Here is a 20,989-nt window from a genome sequence, read left to right as displayed (position 1 = left end):
CATTCCATGTGACATTAAATATTTCTCAAATTATAATTTTTGGCTGCTAGCTCTTGATGCATGTTGGTCAGGAAAACTGAGAGACCATCACTATCTTTTCAATATTCTTTAGTGAATGATCACATTCCTTCTCCACTTTTTTCTTCAGCAAACTAGGTTGATAGAGATACTTGGCATTAATACGACAAGGCCTCCTTTTCCAGTTCCTCATGCTTTTAATGGATTTCTTCAATTTTCTTCCAGTATTTCAATACAATTCTTAACCTCCAAGAACCAGATCTGCGAACAACGTTCTAATAGCGGTACCACCAGCATTATCTGCTTTCTGCTTTTATTTGACCATTCTTCAGCAGTTAAAGCCTGTATTAGTTCTTTTACCAATGTCACACTGACAGTCTATAGTGAGACATTAGCCAGGATAATCTGAGTCACTTACAGTAGAGACAGAAAGCTCTTCCACTCCGAAATGAGCTGGCTGGCATGTAACCAATTGTTTCAATAATAGCAATTCCATAATAGTAACCAGGTGTACTATTTGTTAATCAAAAATGTTTGTGTCATCCTCAAAATTTATCAATAAAAATGGGATTTACGAGATTTTCTGAAGAAAATAGATATCTGAAGAAGATGTAGACCTATTTCTTTACCTTCTTCACCTTCATAGAAGGGAATTATTCCTATTCAGGTCAGCAATTTCAGTGCCCCATACATTGTAAAAGTATATTGGATTTTACTGGTGTTTTTCAAGTTTTCATACTGAATTAGACTAAAAATTATAGGCAGCTAAAATGCACCTTGAGAATTTATTACATGGTATGGCTCAATAAAACTTTAAATCTAGTTTTTCTTTTACCTTTTAACAGTATTTTCAGATCAGAAAATTATACAAGACTATTCTTTCCAAGGTCTCAAATCACAAACAAACTCTTGTAGTCTAGACACCTCCATACACCATGCCCACCCAACATCAAGATTTTGAACACGTCATTCTCTGTTTCTCAGCCCTATAGAAGTTCACAATTAGGATACTACACTTCAATGAAAGAAGAGCAAACCAGAAGTGATATACGAACAATGATATTTTAAATATTTTTAGAAATGCTTACTGGTTCGGACTTTTTCCTCCACATAAACACATGCTTACATGTAAAATTAACTGAGGATAGTCTTCTTCCTTCCCAGCATCTGTTACTGGAAGAGGTAGTCCCCTAGTTCTTGTACCACATATTTTTATTTGCAAAACTCTTCCTGCAGAGAGATACTATACCAGTCACTTCTATTCATAGAACCTATTACTGGCATCCATTGTTAAAGTCAGTATTTCTTAGCTGCTTACAATTCATGCAGAAAGCAGGATATCTAAATGATGAAGCAAATATCCATTTACAGAAGAAGACAAATATTAGCTCTGAAAGTAAAATCCTCACAAAGTATAATTCAAAGATAAATACAATTACAAATCTTTGGAGAATAAAACAAATTTCAATTAAGCAAAAATACTAAAAAGTTGTTATATCTTTGCACACTTAAGTGATTTAAATCATACAACTTCTTTAATATGATGTAATTGTTCTAAAATGACTAATATATTTTAATTCATTTTCGAGAGTGAAAGTATGTATTTATCTTGAAATAAAAATATGATTAAATACACTCTAATGATTAATGAAATCTAAATGACAATAACAATTTGGCATACATCAGGAATGAGGGTACCAGAAGAGACTTATTGTGTTGTGGACTGTACAGAAACTGCTTGAAGTTTTTGTAGATTTTGACCTTATCTGAGATCCAAAATTAGAAGTAGATGTCAGCAGAATAGAAATGTAATTATTTAAATAGGATTAAAAAGACACTTTTCCAAGCATTCATATTACTTCATATCACTGGTCTTAAATGAGGTCTTCATAAATTTTGAGTTTTATTATTCAAAGACTGACTGTGTGTGATTACTTAATAAAACTGATTAATCCTCCATGATTACAGCCAGACCCACAATAAAAATTATATTTTTCTTCTAATGCAGCAGAACAAAATTAAACATTTAGGGTAATCTTACCATAACTCTGCATTTCACATATATCTTTCTTTCTGGTGCTGCAGGTATGCTGTTAATCTTTAAGGAGAACCACACTTTGCAATATAAAGATCTTCCTCCTATATTAAAAAGAATAAAATGTCTTACAAATGATCGCATGAGATGACCAATCTTAGCAGCATTCAAATCAGTGAGAAATTTGGACTCTTAGCAGAAATGCCAGTCATTGTTCATATTGAGACAAAGCAAATCATGAACTGATTTAATAGCTGTCAACCAACTGCATTATCTAATTCTTTCTTGTCTGGATTCAAAATAGTAACAAAAATCAATATGTACACAAATTGAATGGAAATCACACTTTTGCAAAGTATTTTCCTAGACTATCACATTGTTTGAGAATTTTGAATATCATTGATTTGTAACTGGTTTTTCTTCAACAAAGACAATGCTAGAAGACATTAAAAATTATGGGGTTTTTTATTAAAAGCTCATCCACCATAGATTCAAAACCACAAGTTATTCATTTAACAGATCAAATTATTCAGTTATATAGAATCCATCCTCAAATACCTGTTCGAACAAACATTAATTTGCACAGCAATGCATTTTTCATCAGGTTTTGAGACAGGATGTCCTGAGTTGCTGTGATAACAAACAAGTTGGCATGAAAGAGACCAAGAATGCTCAAAGATGGTAAACAGATGCATCAGAACATTCATGAATCAGCATTGTCCTATTAGATCAGATTCATTATCTACCTTATCCTAAGCTCTGTTATCAGTAACTAGTAAAAATCTGTCCAGAAAAAATGTTCATAAACTCTTATAAACTCACACTAAATTGCACAATGAACTATCAAGAAATCAAAAATATTCCTTTTAGTATTTTGTATTACCTAATCCAATAAGAAGAGATGGGAAATTCTAACAGTATGTACAAAAGTTGAAATGCATCAGACACTCTCTTTGAATGTTGGAGATCATTTATGAAGCCACAGAAGACTATCTCCCACGTGTATGCTCATGAAATTATAAGGATAGATTTTAAATTCTGCTGATTCTGATGGTTATGAAACCCTTAAATAATTGGAACTTGAAGATATGTCAACATTAAGGGCAGAAAAAGGGAAGCGTTAACTACCAGTAACCATAGGAAGCATAGGCAAGCAGACCTTTGATCTGGAGGCAGTCTGACAGTATTTTTTACTGACAAACTGACAGTATTTTTATAATTTTATATTATATCTACCAAATTAAATCAAAATCAGTTTACCTAATATAACCTTTGGTATATCACAGAACTTAAATTCTTTTCAGTTACACAGAATTGTTGTTGTGCAACTTCATACAAATGATTGGTGTTTTGATAAAACATATCTTCCAGATAGACTGTGAGTCTTGATTTGGACATATCCACCAGCAGTTTATTCTGGTGGCTAATTGCTAGCATTGGAAGACATTTAAATATGAGTCTAATTTCTGATTTCCATTAGATTTGCTTCAATGACCAGCTAAAAGATCTTGCAATGACTTTAACAGATTTAAGAGATGTAGCATTATGTATCTAGCATTTTCCTGTATTTACAACAGTCATGAATGTTAATAACATCAGCTCTTCAATCTTGTTCAGATAGGCAAAAGAAATTGAGCCCAAAGTCTCTCACCATTAGGCCTGATCTCCACAACACATATTTCATGTGGAAATTTTTTTGCAAGTTGTTGAACGGTACTTCAGCACCTTCTAATAATGCATACACAAGAACTGCTTGCAGTATTCCTGTTTGCCAGTATATTGTATGAGACAAAAATCACCTTAATCCTCCTACTCACACTTCCTTGAATTATATACTAGAAAGCTACATGACCAGTTCTGTTTTACCACAGCATTAGTCTTGAGAGCTCCTACTGTTTTTCTTTTCTGCTGTGACCCCAGCTCTTCTCAGAGGCACTGAGTCCCTTATTGCAGTTCCTCATTCTGCATATATGACTTAGTTTCTAAACTGTATTTCTAATAAAACTGTGTCTGGCTGGCTTTAATGATATTAATTTCTTTAAATCTTCACTGAATACTTCCTGTATTAGCTTACTGATTCTTTTGTTCAGGCTAATTTGATATGCATACAATTTACTCTTTTTTAATACCAGCAGAGTATTACAGTCTTCCAGTTTCTGGAATAGCCTCAGTATCTTAAGAGCTATAAAAATTAACATCACTGAGATAAAGACATCTTCTGAATGTCCATTAAAGGATTCTAGCATGAATGCAACCTTGAGTTTAATCAATTAAAAAAAGCAAAAAAATAGTATACATCTGTATATCATCCTTATGCAAAACCAGAACACATGACCTGGAACCTGACATAAAAGTTCTCTACTAAAGACCGAAAGAAAATCAAGGGGTGACCATTGCTTGAGACATCACATCCTTCCAGAATGCTGTCAAACTGTAGGAAAGGGTACAACAGAAGTCTAAAAACTTCAGGTAGGAAACAACAAAGGGAAATGTCAACAGTAAAGTTCCATTTACACAGGATACATGATTAAACAGCAGGACAAATGCATTTATTAAAATAAAGCAACACATTCATGAATGAATGTTCTGTACAATTAAGGAAAATAGAAAAAAGCATAAACTGTTATTTAAACAGAAAGTTAACAAGGTTGTCTCCCTGTCCCAAAACTTCCATACAAAACCAACCAAATAAAACCCATCAAAAAACCAGTGACAACTTTGAGTGGCAACTTGGTAAGACTTAAAAGAGAAGTAGTAAAATCTTTCCAAATATATTTGAAGCTGGTAGCCTGCCAAACTCAGAAGGGCTGATAGATGATCAGGGTGGATGAAGAATGTCCAAGTAAGATAAGGCTGCAGCAGAAAATCCAAATTAATTCTGTGCAATAGCATCTGATATACTGGAGTTCAGGGGCTTCCTATACCCACACAGGAATTTGTTTTGAGGGGAATGGTCACAGGGACTCTACCAAATTATAGTTTCAGCAGGAAAGGTTTTGGAGCAGACTGTAGTGAGGAAAGCAGCAAATCACCTGGGCAAGAGAGTCTCTGCCCAAAGATTCTGGTCTAGTATGAGGTGTCCCTGCCGATGGCAGGGGCAGTGTAAATAGGTGATACTTAAGGTCCCTTCCAACCCAAGCCATTCTGTGATTCTATGAGTCTAAAAGGAACTCATGTATGAAAGCGTGGTGGTGCAAATCAGCATGTGACCCATTGCTTAATTCAGCTTCAGGTACAATGAAATGAAAAGGCAGAGAATGTGCTGCCAACTTTTAGACAGGTCTCTGTGATGAGAAATTACAGATGTGAGTTTGTTTATGTATTCCAAAGAAAATTATTAAGAATCATAGTAAGGGAGAGAAGCCACAACACACAAAACTATTTGAATTCTTTGACAAAGTCACCACATCTATGAATAAGGGCTATGTGGTTCACATAGTACACTGGTTTTCCAAAAATCTATTTCTAAGATCCCCTTCCAAAGGTGTAGGTAGTTAAGGTATGGCGGCCGGAAGATATCGCGATGTACAGAAAGAGAGAGCCCCTCCCTAGGTACTCTCACAAGCCCCATAGCATGAAGAGGGGAATTGTGGGGCTAGGCTGGACAATACCATAAAAGGTAAAAATTGTTAACCTGCCCTTCTGATTGGGTCAGCACAGGTACTTCCGTGTGGCCGAAAGGTATAAAACACCTGCTGTTGTTTAATAAAACGCTATTTGGTCATCCTCCATATTGGTGTCTGTGATCTTCTAGCCCTAAGCCAGGGGTTGGCTTAGTTCTGCAAGTCTTGGCTGAAGCAACGCAGCAACACAAAGGCTTCTAATGAAACTAAGTTGCAGAAGAGGGAACATTAGAAGATGGGATTAAAATACAGAAACCAAAGAACAGGAAGGGCTAATTCTCACCATGAAGAGACATAAAGAATGAAGTGAAAAGGCTTGCTTTTGGTATGAAAAGTCCTTAACCACTTTTTCTCCCTAGGATGGATATTTTAAGATTCTGTCTCTAACAAACTGATCTAGAAACACTTCCAAACAACTGGAAGTGTATCTCCAGTGTGCTAGGAGTACTTTCACTTTTATCCTAATGCACAGCCACACGTTTCGTGGAACTGCTTTGTTACATGGCATACAGTGCCTAATTAATACATCTATACTGCTACCAAGATATTTTCCTTATAGATTTACAGCCTGCTTTGTTGTCTCTGATCACATATTTTTCCTCTGTATTCTTAAATTTCCTGAACGACTTTTCTGCACTTCAAAATTACAGTAACGTAGAAGTTACAATTCACTTGCTTTTTCTCTTTTTGCTCATATATAAATTCATTGATTCTGTTCACACAAATTACATAAAAGTACTGCAATTCCTGACATGTCTCAAAAGCAAAGTTTTCAGGTCAAAATTTTCAGTTTTGACTTCAAGTATTTAGAGCTATTAAAATCTTTCTGATTTTAGTAAGGAACTCTTCATTTCCTTTTGTATTTTTTATGCATTTGAATTTAGATTCATTTATCTTTAAATTTTCCTCATTGCAACTTAAATGATATACCAAAACCATCAGTTTTTCCTCCAGAGAGTTGAACAACCTTTTGTAATCCAGTCAGTCTGGTGTATTTAGTGATGCAAATAAGCTGTTCCTCCTGTGCATGATCTCTTCATTTTATTGTGTAACTTTTTTAAATGTTATGAAATTCTGCTAAGTAAATCAGTGTTGTAAGCCATAAACTTTTAATGCTATACTTTGTATAATGTCCTGAAGAGTTAGCAGTTTCGAAAATCCCCTCCCTTACACTCACAGCATGCTTTGCTCTACTCAATTGGATGAGAATACATTACTACCATATCAGCCACAAACTGAAATTTCTGTTCTTTCTTTCCCCTTTCCTCGTCCTTTCCTTAAAATTACTTTTCATCCTCTGTCTGCTACACCAGCCGTTAAATGTGCCGTTACGCATCAGTGATTATATATTGGCTTAAAAATAGAAAAGATTCTTCTCTCCTGATTGGGACACAGCTGCCCATCATTCAGCTACATTACACATCACTGAAGATGAAGGAAGATTCTGTCTGGTCTCCTGAAAACTGTAGATTTCTAGGGTGTTTTAGGGGTAGGGGAGATATGGACACAATGGGGAAATTAGAATTATGCTGCTAAATAATAAAATATCTATTTGAAATATTTTATCCTGATTTTACACACTTCTCATATTGATATCAAGAGTATGATTATTTAAACAAAAAGCTGAATTTAAGTGGTATTTTCAAATTCAATGTGTGTTCTTTCCACAGTATTTTTACCTAATATTTGCAGAGCTAATATAGTGATTAAAAAAAAAAAAAAAAGTTAGATTTGATTCCAGCTTTAAATAAAACATCAACCACACTCTTAGATGTGCCTTTAAGGGTATGGTTTTTTAGCAATAAAATGCAAAGGAATAATACATCTTAATTTCTTGGATCTATAAAGAACTTTCCATGCTCATAGTTATCTAAATTCTCTTTAAGTGAGAGAATTTGAGACCCTTAAATGCCATTCTTACAGTATATGACTGTACTTTACAGAATGTAAAATATAAATTAAGACATTTTGCCTAATTCCCTACAATATGTAAATATGTAATAGTTTTCAATATGTAAAGAGCTTACACTGCTAGCACAAAATAAATCAATATTTCGACTTCATTCTGCTCATGTGCAAACACAACACCCATGAGTAACCAACCCCATGTAGAGTCATCTCTTGAAGGACAAGAGCTGCTGTTCATGAAAAGTGATCGGTTAATAATTTTCAGGTTTTTTTCCTGTATTTTCCTGTATTTTCAGTATTTATTCAGTTTTTTCTTTTTTATTTAGAATAGATCATTTTTATATAAATTATTTGAAACAGACTAGCTATTAAGCACGTGATGATTTATGTTCCTTATTTTTTAAATTTGACAAGCCTTAGCAACCTAAGATTTACAGTAAAAAGACCTAATATTTCTTCTGTAAACTTTTCCTGACAATTTAAGTTTCTCTACCATGTAAAATCCACAGATTTTTTTTCTTTTTTTTTTACACCTCAAATTTTATTCCAGATACAAAATTAGTTACAGTAATCTGTCCAAATACATAGAAACCCTTTACAATAAGGTTTTGGATACTTTTTTTAACAGTGTCTCTGGATAAATCTAATTGGTTCATATGTCTCAGGCGCAAATTGCTATTTTTCTGTATAAGTAGAGCCATCACTCCACTGAAAACTATTTATAAATTAAATTCTGGTTTAACTGGCTCTAGATATCTCACTTCATTTAGTTTCCAAGCGTAGAAAAATTGCACCTAATTTTTTGAGGAAAGCTATAAAACACTATACGCATTAAGAAAATGTTGCAATCCTATTATGTTAAAAGGTCAAAATGATGTAATAAGGCAGACACTAATATTCATTTTTACAATGTGAGGATTAGTTATCATTGGAAAAGCAATGCTTCTACACTTTCTTTTTCCAAGGAAATTATTTGTTTAAGGTTATCACCCTTAGGCTTGAGCTCATGAGATTTCTCACCCAAGGATTATACTTTTTCAATAAATGTAATCGCTATGTACAGCTTTCAAAAATATTTGTGCATTACATGAAAAGATAAACTTTGCTCTCAGCTGCCATTTTATGCACATGAACATATCTGAGTAACCCTAACATTTCAATGAATATTCATTTCATGTATCCCTTACAACATTGCTTGAAAAAATATTTTAATATCCTTCAGATATTAATCTTGTTCTTAAAGGATATTATGTTAAAATTTGCTTTGAGCAACTCTCAGAAATTTAGTGTGCCTTACATTTTGTATCAAACCTAGGTAACAGAGTGGATAGTACTAAATGGACAGTACTAAAGTTGACACTGAGGTTGGAAGATTGCATTAGTTTGTCCACCTAAATCAGAGCTGATGTATGCAAGTGCTGTAATTTAAAATTAAATTATGATGCTTTCATGTGTAAAAAATTATCCAATATTAATTCAAAATTTTGAAATTAATATAATACATATAGATGGGGTTGGTGAAGAAGAGCATTCTACAACAGGGACATCTCCAAGCTAGAGTAGGGTTCCTTTTCTTTAGGACTTGCCCTAAACTAGGTGATGACCCTATCTCCAAAGTCTTTTGTCACTCGGGAAAATTTGGAAACAGAAATGGAAACAATTTTCTCAAATGTAAAATCAAAACCACATTTTGGCCTTTTGGAATTAGATGTAATCACCAGGAAATGCTTTAAAAAAGTGTCTGTTCTCTTATAAGGCAGAACCCCAGAACCTCTCTTTTTTCTTTTCTGCCTTCAAAGCCATCTTTCCAAATGAAGATCACCACCTTATGGTAGAAACTCAGATACCACTAGCCCATGAATCATATCCTTTTTCCTAAACTTTCTCCAAAACTGTAAGGAGAAGAGAGAATTTTAACACCACAGAGAGCTTATTTCAAAGAAATGGATAACTAGTGCTGTTGACATCTTCCATTTTTGAAGCCCAGTCTTCCATGTTATTAATATCAGCACAGGATGATGTCAACACCATTTCTCAGTTAGATACCTTTACTCCACAAAGACACTTTCTCATCTCCATCCCAGGTAATAGCTTCAAAGAAATCATTCAGCAAATCTGCTATATCTATAGGATTTGAGGAAAAAAAAAAAATCCGTATAACACAGAATATTCTTTATGCCTTTCATGAATTTTTAATATCTTCATATGAGGACTTCACAGCTCTCCATTCTCTGTTGCAGTTGGGTGATAAAATGTAAATAAGGCAAATACGGTTATTCCCTTTTTACAGGTTTGGGGGAGGGGGGGTCAGTCTCCATTTGTATTGTGTTCTGCACTTACCCAAGGCATGTACCTTTCATGAAATTTAGTCTAGTCTGCTATCATCTATCTAGTGGTGACACACAGACCTATCTGCTGGTACACACTGGGGCAGAATTTAGGGTCTGATCTGGTTCACACGTTAAATTTTTCCTGAGGAAATCAAGGGGAGTAAACTCAGAGCACATGCCAGTATGCCATCCAGATACCAAGCACTTATGACACTAAGTAAATATATATATAACCAAGAGACCAAAATCAACAATAACACAGGCAGTATATTTGCAATATATTTGGCAATAGACTCCATCTCCCCTCATTTTTTAAAGCTCTGCAGGAAGCATGACATAGGTGAACACAAAGTATTCAAAGCTTAAGAAAATTCCAAATGCTGAACAGAAATTCAGCACATATTAGCAACACAGGTCAAAAACTCAATGGATTTCTGGAATGGGCAAGGGGAATATACTATCACATTAACAGTTGTAGGAATAAATTTGAAGTACTGTCACAAAACCTGTGTAGGTTCACAATGTCAATTACATTTCTTAACCCTGCCTTCTTTAGTAAGAGTATAAAGCCACACACTGAAAAGAACCCCAGACTTGCAACCTAAGCCACCCAAATACTCGCCGAATGGGTGGGATGAAATGGACACTTGGAAGATGAAACAATCTACTACATAAGGAATGTCATGAATGAGACATTGAAAGTAAACAGATCACCTCTGGGGAGCACTAGTAGGTTTCAAGTAGGATAGTCTGTATGTTTGGGAGCAGCCTGCACCTCAAACACTTGATTTTCTCAAAACCCTGCCCTGACAGTATTGTTTTGTCTTTTGCTGCCTGCCTCTATTATTCTTAGTCTAGAAGATTAATGTGCCTCAATTGGATATCTCAAAATCAGACCATTATCACAAACAGAATCTTTGTGGTAATTTATGGGAAGATGATACGTTTTTAGCTAATACATCATGGTTTTGAAGTTCGGATAGCAAGCACGAGGAACTGGAACTTTTCACTGACCAGAATAAATTTGATATAACTGGAGATTATATAGTGAAGTGATTGCTTAAAATACTAACACACTTTTAAAATATTGTTTAACTTCTACTGTAAAGGCAAATTCCATTTGCTTTAAGGATATTATTTGATTATTATAATTACCTTAGTCCAAAGACCTGGCAAAGAAAGAAGCTGAGGCTAAGTACAGGAGATATTCAGAATAATCCAGTCTGAGAGTAGAATAAGCACATAATTCCAAAGAGGGAGAGAGACAAGTAAAGCTCAAGAAGAGAAATAAAAAAAAAATAAAAATCACAAAGCAGCAAATTTCTATGCAATGATGAAAAGACTTATGAAAAACACTAGCATAAACAGTATGAACTTGATGCTCAGAAAACAACTATTGCTAAATAAATATCTTTTTAATTTATTTTATTTTTTATTTTTCTTCGGAAAGATTTTTAAGGAAAGGCAATGGTTACAAACTTTACATGCACAAAAGGTTGTTACTAAAAGTGAAATCCCTGTCCCTGATGGGAAGAGTAACAAATGGTGGGTACATCTGAAAAGTGTCAGGAAAACTTTAAAATAATAAGGGTTGAGAAGAACTAGGATGGGTTACCTGGGTCATGTAGTCTTCATTAGTAAATAGCCTTAAAGAACATCCTAGAGGAATGGTGGTCAAAATCCACAAGAGAACAAGTTTTACTACCAGGCTACATATAACTAACACACTCTCATGTTCTACCAAAGGCCTCAACGTGCACTCATTCAGTCATAATCTCTAGCACGAAAATTGAATTCTTGGCACAAGTCTAGTAGATGCAACCATGATCGTGCTCATGTCAATTCCTTAACCCAACGAACACAAACAAGTTATGCACTAACCTTTCCTGCTCTCACTTACTTCAGACAACTTTTAAAATTACTCAAATTCTTAAAGAGTTTTTTCCAAAGGTCTATTGATTTTTCTCCATTTGCCATATCTGGCTTTATTTCTATTGACAACTTTTGATGATGATACCATATTTTTTTTTTTAATCTGTGTTGTTCTTTGTCTTTGTCTCTGGGTATTGACCTATAAAGACTCAGATAATGAACAGAAGGATTACTGCTTAATTCTATTATGCTGGAATATAAAGCTGCTAAGAGTGATTATGAAAAGATTTCTCTGTGGGCTCTCTGGGGGCTTGGAAAATAATCAATAATATTTAAAAATGCACACAAAGCCAATACAAACAATGTTACAAGGAATGGGATGGGAAAGGGAATAGAAGGGAAAGGTGTCTTATGTCAGTGTCATAGAAAAGCCACCGATAATAATTGCTTGAATAAGTTCCAAAAAACAATGGAGTAAAATAACCCAGGTTTTGGGGATGTGTGGGCTTCCTGCATCTTGGCAAAAATAGTATTCACTGGCTAGGTTTAGCATAGCATTGCACATTTTAAGAGGGTATAAACTGTGACTTATGCTAGGAAATCACTTGCCAGCTGAACAGCTTGGGTAAGCTATGTGACACAGACATTTTGACATGTCTGAAAAAGTAAAATCCCACTCAGAAGTTGTGCACACACAGTCACAGCTGACATATCCTTGGCACAATAGGATAAGTTGTACGCAGGTGACTTCCAGTCATGAAGTTCCATAAAATGATACTTAGGTATTTTTCTGTTCCACATCAGTATGAATCCAAAATATATAAAATACACACATTTATACAGATAATAAATAAATTGCATCAAAGAGAGAAAACCTAACTAGTCACAGTTTGGGAGGTTTTGGGGGGGTATTTTTTTTTCCTTTTTTTTTCTTTTTAAATAAATGACATTGTTATGTTACCTAAAATGTCTTCATAAATTAAACTTGTTGGTTACTAAGAGCTTTTTGGTATATAATATAAAACATCAACACACTGTGGCCGGAAAAACTCAAATATGAAATTAATATGATTTTAGAACTGGTAAAAATCCTAATGGTACTGAAACAACACAACAATGTGTAATTAATGCTTTTTCAATTTTTTCAGTCAAACACAAGTTATTGAATGAAATATAAAATTACATTAGTGAAACATAATGTCCTGTTACAGGCAGAAAATCAAACTAGCAGTCAAAAAAAAAAAAAAAAAAAAAAGGCAGCAGAAAAGCAACATGTATTCTTAAATCTCAGAAGCCTGCTCACAAATATAGCACTTATTTATTGTAAAGGCTTAGCAAACCTTTTGTTTTTAAGTCTTAGCAGGTAAGGCCTGTTAGAATGTCTTTAACAATCCTCCAGGTGTTGTGCTCTCTTCTGCTGTGGGGAAATATACTTCCAAAAGTTAAATGTTCTTTATTATGGTATTCAAAGTCATATTCTATTATTATCAATGCAATAAATACAAAATAACATTACTGGAGACAAAGCCCAGTTTTATGCTAGTGTTGTGTCACACAAGCAAATAACTGCTCTTGTGAGTTGCTGCACATACAAGCTGTTTCAAAGCTATACTCCATTAAGAAGCACAAGCCTCGTTGGAGAGGCAAATGTCATTGAATCAATTGAATTATAGAAATTACTTTGGAGTTTAGAAAGTGCTGTAAAATCAGTTGCTGGTTTTCCCTAAAAGCTTTATATTTCTTAGCTTGGAATTCAGCATCTTTAAAAAATATCAAAAGGATCCAAGAAATAGTGAGCACTACATATCCTTATTTTTAATATTCATTACTATTCAAAGATTTTACCCTTTCTAGTTATCACAAAACTAAGTTAACAACATTTCCTGGAATACACATGAATTTCTAGCTGAACATCTAACTATGACTTTGATTTTAATACATGAATCTACATGAGACTTCAGTGAGAAGACAGCTCATTTCCAAACAGGGCTCACTTTTAAATTCTCTACCATACACTAACAGGCTCACCGTATGCAGTTTCCTTTGAAAAATGTGTTAAATCTTAAGGCTAAGAATGCCTATTATTTTCTAAGTGAAGATATGTGATAATTACAAAAATTATTTTATGCATCCTACACAGTGATTCCTGACCACTATTAGAAATTTTTTATTCTGTATTTACCAATAAAAATTAAATTTTCCATAATAAAGGGGGTATGCTAAAAACATTAAATTAAACAAAAGCATTTTATCAACCCTAATATAGTTTCATGGCAATACAGCCAGGCAAATGCAAAGGCATTAAATCTGACAAGTGTCCATTTATTTTCTTTTTCAGCATAAGCTTTTTTCAGGAGCCTTTTAACCAAATTCATTGGGATTTGGATCACTTTCCATTCTAAGCTTTGCTACAAAGTAGGCATTTAGTTTCATTCTCCTAAGACAAAAAGGCACCACACACAAAAAAAAAGCACACATACACACACAAAAAAAGCAATATTATTCTTGGATAAAAACAGTCTTCCCTGAAAAAGATATTATTTATTAATATAATTTTATGACCTGTTTAACATGTTTCTGCTGAGCACTTCGGTCATTTTAGGAAAACTATGTTTATTTCTCTATACATAAAACACAAAATTAGTTACATGAAATAGAATCCTGACCACAATGATGAAATGGGCAGATTTTCATTAGATTTCAGCAAAACTTATTGTAGAGTTGTGCAAGCAATTTATGTTTTCAATAAAATAAGAAATGATGAAGTCAAATTCAATTAATCTTCAAGCAGAAGGGCTTTATGTTCATGTTCTTCCAAACTAAATAAAACCAACCCTTCATTCATTTAATGGATATTCTCTGCCATATTTACAGATGCTGAACTTTATCAGGCTGCTCTTATTAACTTCTCAAGGTATTGGTGGACAAATAAGGTGTAGATAACTCATAAATCCAGAGAGTTTAGTGAAAGCAATCCTTTAATGCAACAATAATTAGTGTACATATATATCGCACTCTGAAAGCAGCATTACTCATAAATAACACAAATTTACTTATCTTCCCAGGAACACTAATCATGCTTTTATAATCCAATCTAATTGTCAAAACTACAAAACACTTTGTAATCCCCTCCCCCCAAACCCCAGGAATTATAGTTATTTACCACACTGTAACTTTTCTATAAGGTTTGTCATTATTAGAGGCTATATTTTTCAATGTGCATGAAATCTGGGTCTGAAATAACATGGACATAAGGAACCATGAGGCATTGCCAACAAAAATTACTGGAAAGCAATTTATATGTGCACATTTCCCATATTTCATACACATTATGCACATTTTAAAAAAAAATAGCCAGATATTGCTAGGTTCTGCATCCTACATGTTATTTAGTACTGCATGGATCCACAGTAGTGACATACAAACATTTATGCTAGATGCTTTTTCTTTAGTTGTACCTGTAAAACATCTGCTATGTAAAAAGCATGTTTTACTGCAATTACAGCAATGTGACTACTATGTGAGCCTAAAGCAAAAAGTATGATGTTTTAAAGTATGCACTCTATACTTCAAAACAATGTAATACTAGTTGCCATATTGAAAAGCAAGTAATACTGATTTGAATGTAATATCGTATCACTTGCAAAAAGTGATAACAATGCTTATGTATATTCTAGAAGAGGGGCTCTGAATGCAGCCTACATCTTATATTTAGAAAAAAAAATATATCTTCTTTTAAAAAAAAGCAAACACCATCCAGTATTACTTGATATGAAAGCAAAAATTGAAACTCAAAATGGTAAAATTAATGCTATTCAAAGTTTGTTTTCAAGGATAATTTCCAATTTCCACTATAAATGCAAACATTAATTCTGAAAAATGAACATTAATTCAAAACCAATGAACTTTGGTCTGAAGATTATAAACATGTAAGACACAGGAATCCTTGTAGTACTTGCAGACATTTTTGCCTGTTCATCTTTCCACCTACCTATAGACAAGTGGAGGTCATTTGAAAGATCTTCGAGATCAGATCTACAACATAGCTCTTGCAAGTCATGCATTCAATAAACCCCAATGTGACACACAAGACACTATAAGCAATAATAAAGAAAAAATGTTACATGATGTGTACGTAAATTTATTGGTAGGAAATTAGGCAAACCAGTTGAAACAGAAGCATAAGAGTGAGATTTCTTTAGTCATCATGGAAAAATATGAGTCAAAAGTTCAGCAGAACAAAATAAATATACCTTAGGGTAAAACAGAAAAGGAAAAAGCAAGAACCTTTCAGTGCAGATAAACAAGCATGTGCTCAGGAATCAAAATATCTCTCAAAAAATCTTGCCTGAAAAAAAAACCCACTATGTTTGCCGCGAGAAAAAATTTGTGGATATGTAAGGTTACTGTTGACAGTCAAACTAATATTCAGTAATCAGTAATATGAAGTCTGACAGATACTTCAAGGTAAAGGAAAAGGGTGTGCCAGTTCATTGCAAATCAGTTCAAATTTTGGATGTGAACTGAAGTGTGATATTTAAGAGACAGAAAGACAGCATAAAATATCTTCTATAGTATTTCTTCAGCTCACAGAAAAGCAAAGTGATCACTAGCCAGACAAATTCTAGTATTTGACTTCTCATTTACCTATAGACAGATTGTTGCTGCATAAATAGCACCTGACCTTTTAGCTGAATTTAACCTGAAATTGTTTCTGAGAGAGAGCAAGACTCTGGGTCAATTTACAGTGAACAGCAAGGACCTACTGGCAGAGAACACAGTACAAATGAAGAATTTCATAGGTTCTTATGGAAATTAAGTGATGCTAAAGGCCTATCCTATTCAGTAGGATACCCCTCATAAAGGTCACAAAGGCTTCTGAATTCAGGTGAACTCTCACTGTGATGCTAACATCACACAGCAACTGTATATGCTCCAGCCTATGACTGCAATGGCTGAGACTTTCCTGACAACTGCTCTTTCTTGGTATCAGCGATAGAATATGCAGTACTAGCAATCAACACAAACCAGTAACATACCTGCTTTGAACCTTTTTTCATTTCTGAAATATATCTGAGGGTGAAAAGAGTGACTTGTGAATATCTGAATTTTCTGAAGGAATGTTTAATGAGTTATATTACAGAAAAACATGGAAAAGGCATACCAAAAGAACAAGGTTACTTGGTGACCTTCTTTCTACTTAGTCAAAAAAATCCCTTTCACAAAGTTCTACTACAAAATCAGTGCCAAATGCCATAAACAGAAATTAATAATATCTTGAAAGTGCATCCAAATCTTTGAATTATGCTTCTTGCACACACATACTCTCTGATGACATTGTATAAAATGCCATCTGTCTTTTGCCACAGTGGGAAACAGTAGTTCCTTAATATTTATAATTTCATAAGTATGTCAAGAACAATTAGGGCTCTACTGCCCACAGAGAAAGCAAAGGAAATATTTTGAGAAAGACAGTAGACACCATAACAAACAAATCACTGCAATGAACAAGAAACGCCTATTACCTACTTAGAAAAAATGTCAGAGTGGTCCTTTGCTGGTTGGTTAGGCAAACCTACCTCATAACTGAATGCATGAGAATGCAGGAATGTCCAAGTGTCTGGGATAAATTAAACGGCAGAATTCTATGTGGGCTATTTATTTTGCAGCTGCTAAAGAAATAAAAGTCCTTTGCAAATTCCAGCAGCAAACTACTGAGTGGACACAACAATCTAGGATACAAGAGAAATTCATCCATGAAAAAACAACGATGTGAACTTTAGAACTACCTAATCACAAATAGTCTTCAGGAACAACTTAGTTATAGCTTCAAAGGCAGACAATGGCAGTAGTATGTGGTGTGAAATTGTCTAGTTATGAAAGTATAACACTACTTGTAATCGAATTATAATGCTAGGGGGTGGAGGGAGGGAAGACTGATAGCAAAATGAAAAATTAAATTAGATTGGATGGAGAAATGTATTTTATTTTCTCCTGTTGGAAATTAACATGCTTCCTGCCATCTTAAAAACATAATTTTGACTCAACCCAATGTTTAAATTAATATTTCTGACCTGCTTAGTTTTCAGAAACTTGGAACAAAGAAATAAACACATATACCCTTTGCTCTGGATTTGTGAATCTATTTATACTATAGCTAAACTGTTGGATTGCCCTACGAGGCTCTGAGAATGTATATGCAATCCTTTTCTCTGCTTGAGGGACTGAACATATACCTTGAAGGAAATTGTTCTTACCCCTAAGCAAGAGGATATTCTAAGTAACTGCTCTTAAACAATCTTGTGGATGTTACTGTAATCTGAACGTGTCATCATAATAATTATATTCATGTAATAGATTGAAGTAACTATTCAGACAGAAAAGAACACACTGTAAGACGTTAAAAAAAAGCCCATGTATTTAATTGAACTCCACTTTTTACGGAGTGTCCCAAATATTAGTCTATAAAGTTTGACATTTTTTCTGGTTCAGTGCATACTTTCACAGGTCATAGCAATTGAAACAGCATGAACAGAAGAGGCTTTCCTCTAGGGACCTTCCTCTCTGTCCTCTCTTCACTCCATTATCTTCTGCCCCAGACGTGCTTATATGACTGCTAGGGACTGGTAAATATGAGTGGGTTTTTTCCTGACAATTATGTGCTCTCTGTGCATTTATAATTCAGAACTTGCTAAGGGATAAAATAAGAATTGTTTGCAAGCATGACAAAGTATAAAAGGCAAAATGATGACCTAGATAAAGAGCAAGGGCACTGGTTGGTAAAGGAAACTACTGCTCTGTTCCTAGATCTTCTACTATTTTGTTTCAAAAATGCTATTTTTTATAAGAGTTTGCACTTCAACCTATCACATTAGCCCTATCGCCAAAGGAAGGATTAGAAGGTGAAGAAATTTAAGTGTGATTCTGCTGCACAGATTCTGCTGTGTTTCAACGCACACCTGTCATTTCACAGGTGAACTTAAAAGGGACAGGCAGAAGTCTAGAGTGCATGAAGACATTTAACCATGACAAATATATCCATTATTTTTGCTCAGGATGTTTTTTCCCCCAGAATATTTTTTATTAAATGGGCTACTAATTGACAAAATTCCATATTCCACAAATATTTGAGGTCTGCTAGACATAACAGAATGAATGTGTTTCTCAGTAATATAGTTTATTGTTTATACGGACAATAAGAATAAGCAACATTCATTTCACAGACATTTTTAATTAGGTAAGAAAATTTAATCTGTTTACAAGCTAATGCAATCCTGCATACTATGACAACCAAAAACATAGAGATGGACAGGTTTACAAATGGAGTGACTTATTTGTGGTTAGGGTGGATACACCATTACTAGCCTTCTCAGCATAGCAATATTAAAACACCTGCTGCATGAAGGATGAAGTAACCTAAAGTTCACCAGCAGCATTACACTGTGAGCAGTTACAGATTGCTTTTGTTATTAATTTTAAATGGGCTACCACACTTTGCACAGATTTTTAATTGCACGCACACCATACCCCACAAAATTCCATGTGGGCCATAGGTCCTGGAAGCATTGCTACATCTGAATTGTTTCAAAACAAAATGTTAGTTTATTAGGGGAATCAAGCTGTTCCAAGTCTCAAAAGAGCACAGGAAAATGCGTAACACTTAGCAGACTGCAGTAGGGCACCTACTGAGAAAGCTAACAATTGAACATTCTTTTTGACAAAGGAAAAAGACATAAAACTGTCTAATCCTTAATGTTCTACATAAGCTAAACCATCCCCAAAAGCTTGTATGCACTAGCATAAGTATAGCTGCAAATGCTAAAATGGTATCTAAAAAAAAGCAAGCCTGCTTTGGTATTTTACATTTTCAAATATGCATGCAGTTTACACAGAGATTATTTTCTTCGGATATTTCTTCTGTATCTTTTTTTTCCTGAAGAGAGTGACTCAATTAGAACAAACTAATCTGAGGGTGGAGTACAATATGTTTGAATATACAGCGTGCAGATTAGACTGAAACATAGCTTAATGACGCAATCAAAATTTATAAGGTAGATAACTTTTAAGAATATTCCTGTTAGAAAGATAGTAATTCCAGAAATAAATATGCATGTGAGATATATCAATTATACCTTTAATATGTTAAAGGTACATTAATCATGTTACTGTATTAATACTGAATAAATCCTAATATTTATCATTGTATACTCAGTTCTTACAATCTTTTAAATAAATTATCATTAATAAATGCAAAGTCTTAAAGTGTTGCCATCCTGAGTACTGTTTTCCTCTTAATCACCTTTAACAGTTGCTAGAACAAAGAAATTATTTCATTATCTGCCATATGTGAATACCCTTGTGTGTTACCACTAATGTTGGTTGGACTGATCCTTGGGCGACGTTTAGTGCGAGGTGTCCCTGACCATGGCAGGGGGGTTTGAACTAGATGATCTTAAGGTCTTTTCCAACCCTAACTGCTCTATGATTCTATGATTCTATGTTCAGCTTTCAGGGATTGATTTCGGGTCTGAAAGTCTGGAAGGACCACATACGCAACAATCATTACCTTTCAAAGGTGTTAGTTCATCAATGAACCCACTCGGAAACAGGTTTTTTAAAGACCACAAGAAAGACACTTAACTGCCAGAGACATACCATGAGAACTACAGTGACAACGTAGACTAGAAAATGTCACCTGTCATTGAAGGCCTGGTTGAATGATAAATCAGCTTTAAAAAGATAATTAAAACAGGCTTTGCCAAAATGAATGCCTTGCCTATCGCCTTGGACTATGTTTTTTTATTATGGCTTATTCACAAGTAGTGTATCTTTTTGATGTTATGCCTTTCAAGTACAAAGAAATTAAAAAACTTGGCAATGGTATAAAAATGTAAATGCATTGCATAAGACAAACACAATGGGAAGTATAATCTTTTGATAAAGGCAATGCTCAGGGCAGTCAGAATAAGACAACAGCACATGCAAAATTCCCCTGTGTTCTGCAAACAAATATTCTGCATCTGTAGCACTCAGCTCTGTGAGACATCACCACTGGCAGGAACATTAAAAGCTCTTGCTTAAGTGCCAGCTCTGCGTTAAGGCTTGCTACTGGAGAGAGTGAGGGATTCTGGAAGAGGAGAGGGGGATTTGCAGTTGCAGTGCAAATCTTAGCCACTGCCGCAACTGCACCAGCTTCTCAGTCT

At 34.4% G+C, this 20,989-nt stretch overlaps 1 protein-coding gene across 1 annotated transcript in view; it reads right to left on the bottom strand.

Annotated features, from left to right (window-relative positions):
• Positions 1-20,989, bottom strand: part of CFAP47 (cilia and flagella associated protein 47) — a 295,005-nt gene that overhangs the window by 100,172 nt on the left and 173,844 nt on the right. Inside the window, exon 52 of the mRNA XM_030477406.1 lies at positions 2,060-2,157. Within this exon, the coding sequence (XP_030333266.1) occupies positions 2,060-2,157 (98 nt within the window). The remainder of the gene's footprint in view (positions 1-2,059; positions 2,158-20,989) is intronic.

Source organism: Strigops habroptila, chromosome 2 (genome assembly GCF_004027225.2).
Source record: "Strigops habroptila isolate Jane chromosome 2, bStrHab1.2.pri, whole genome shotgun sequence".
NCBI classification, from domain to species: Eukaryota; Metazoa; Chordata; class Aves; order Psittaciformes; family Psittacidae; genus Strigops; species Strigops habroptila.
Note: the sequence above shows the minus strand (reverse complement) of the source record. Positions and strands in the feature narration are given on the sequence as shown.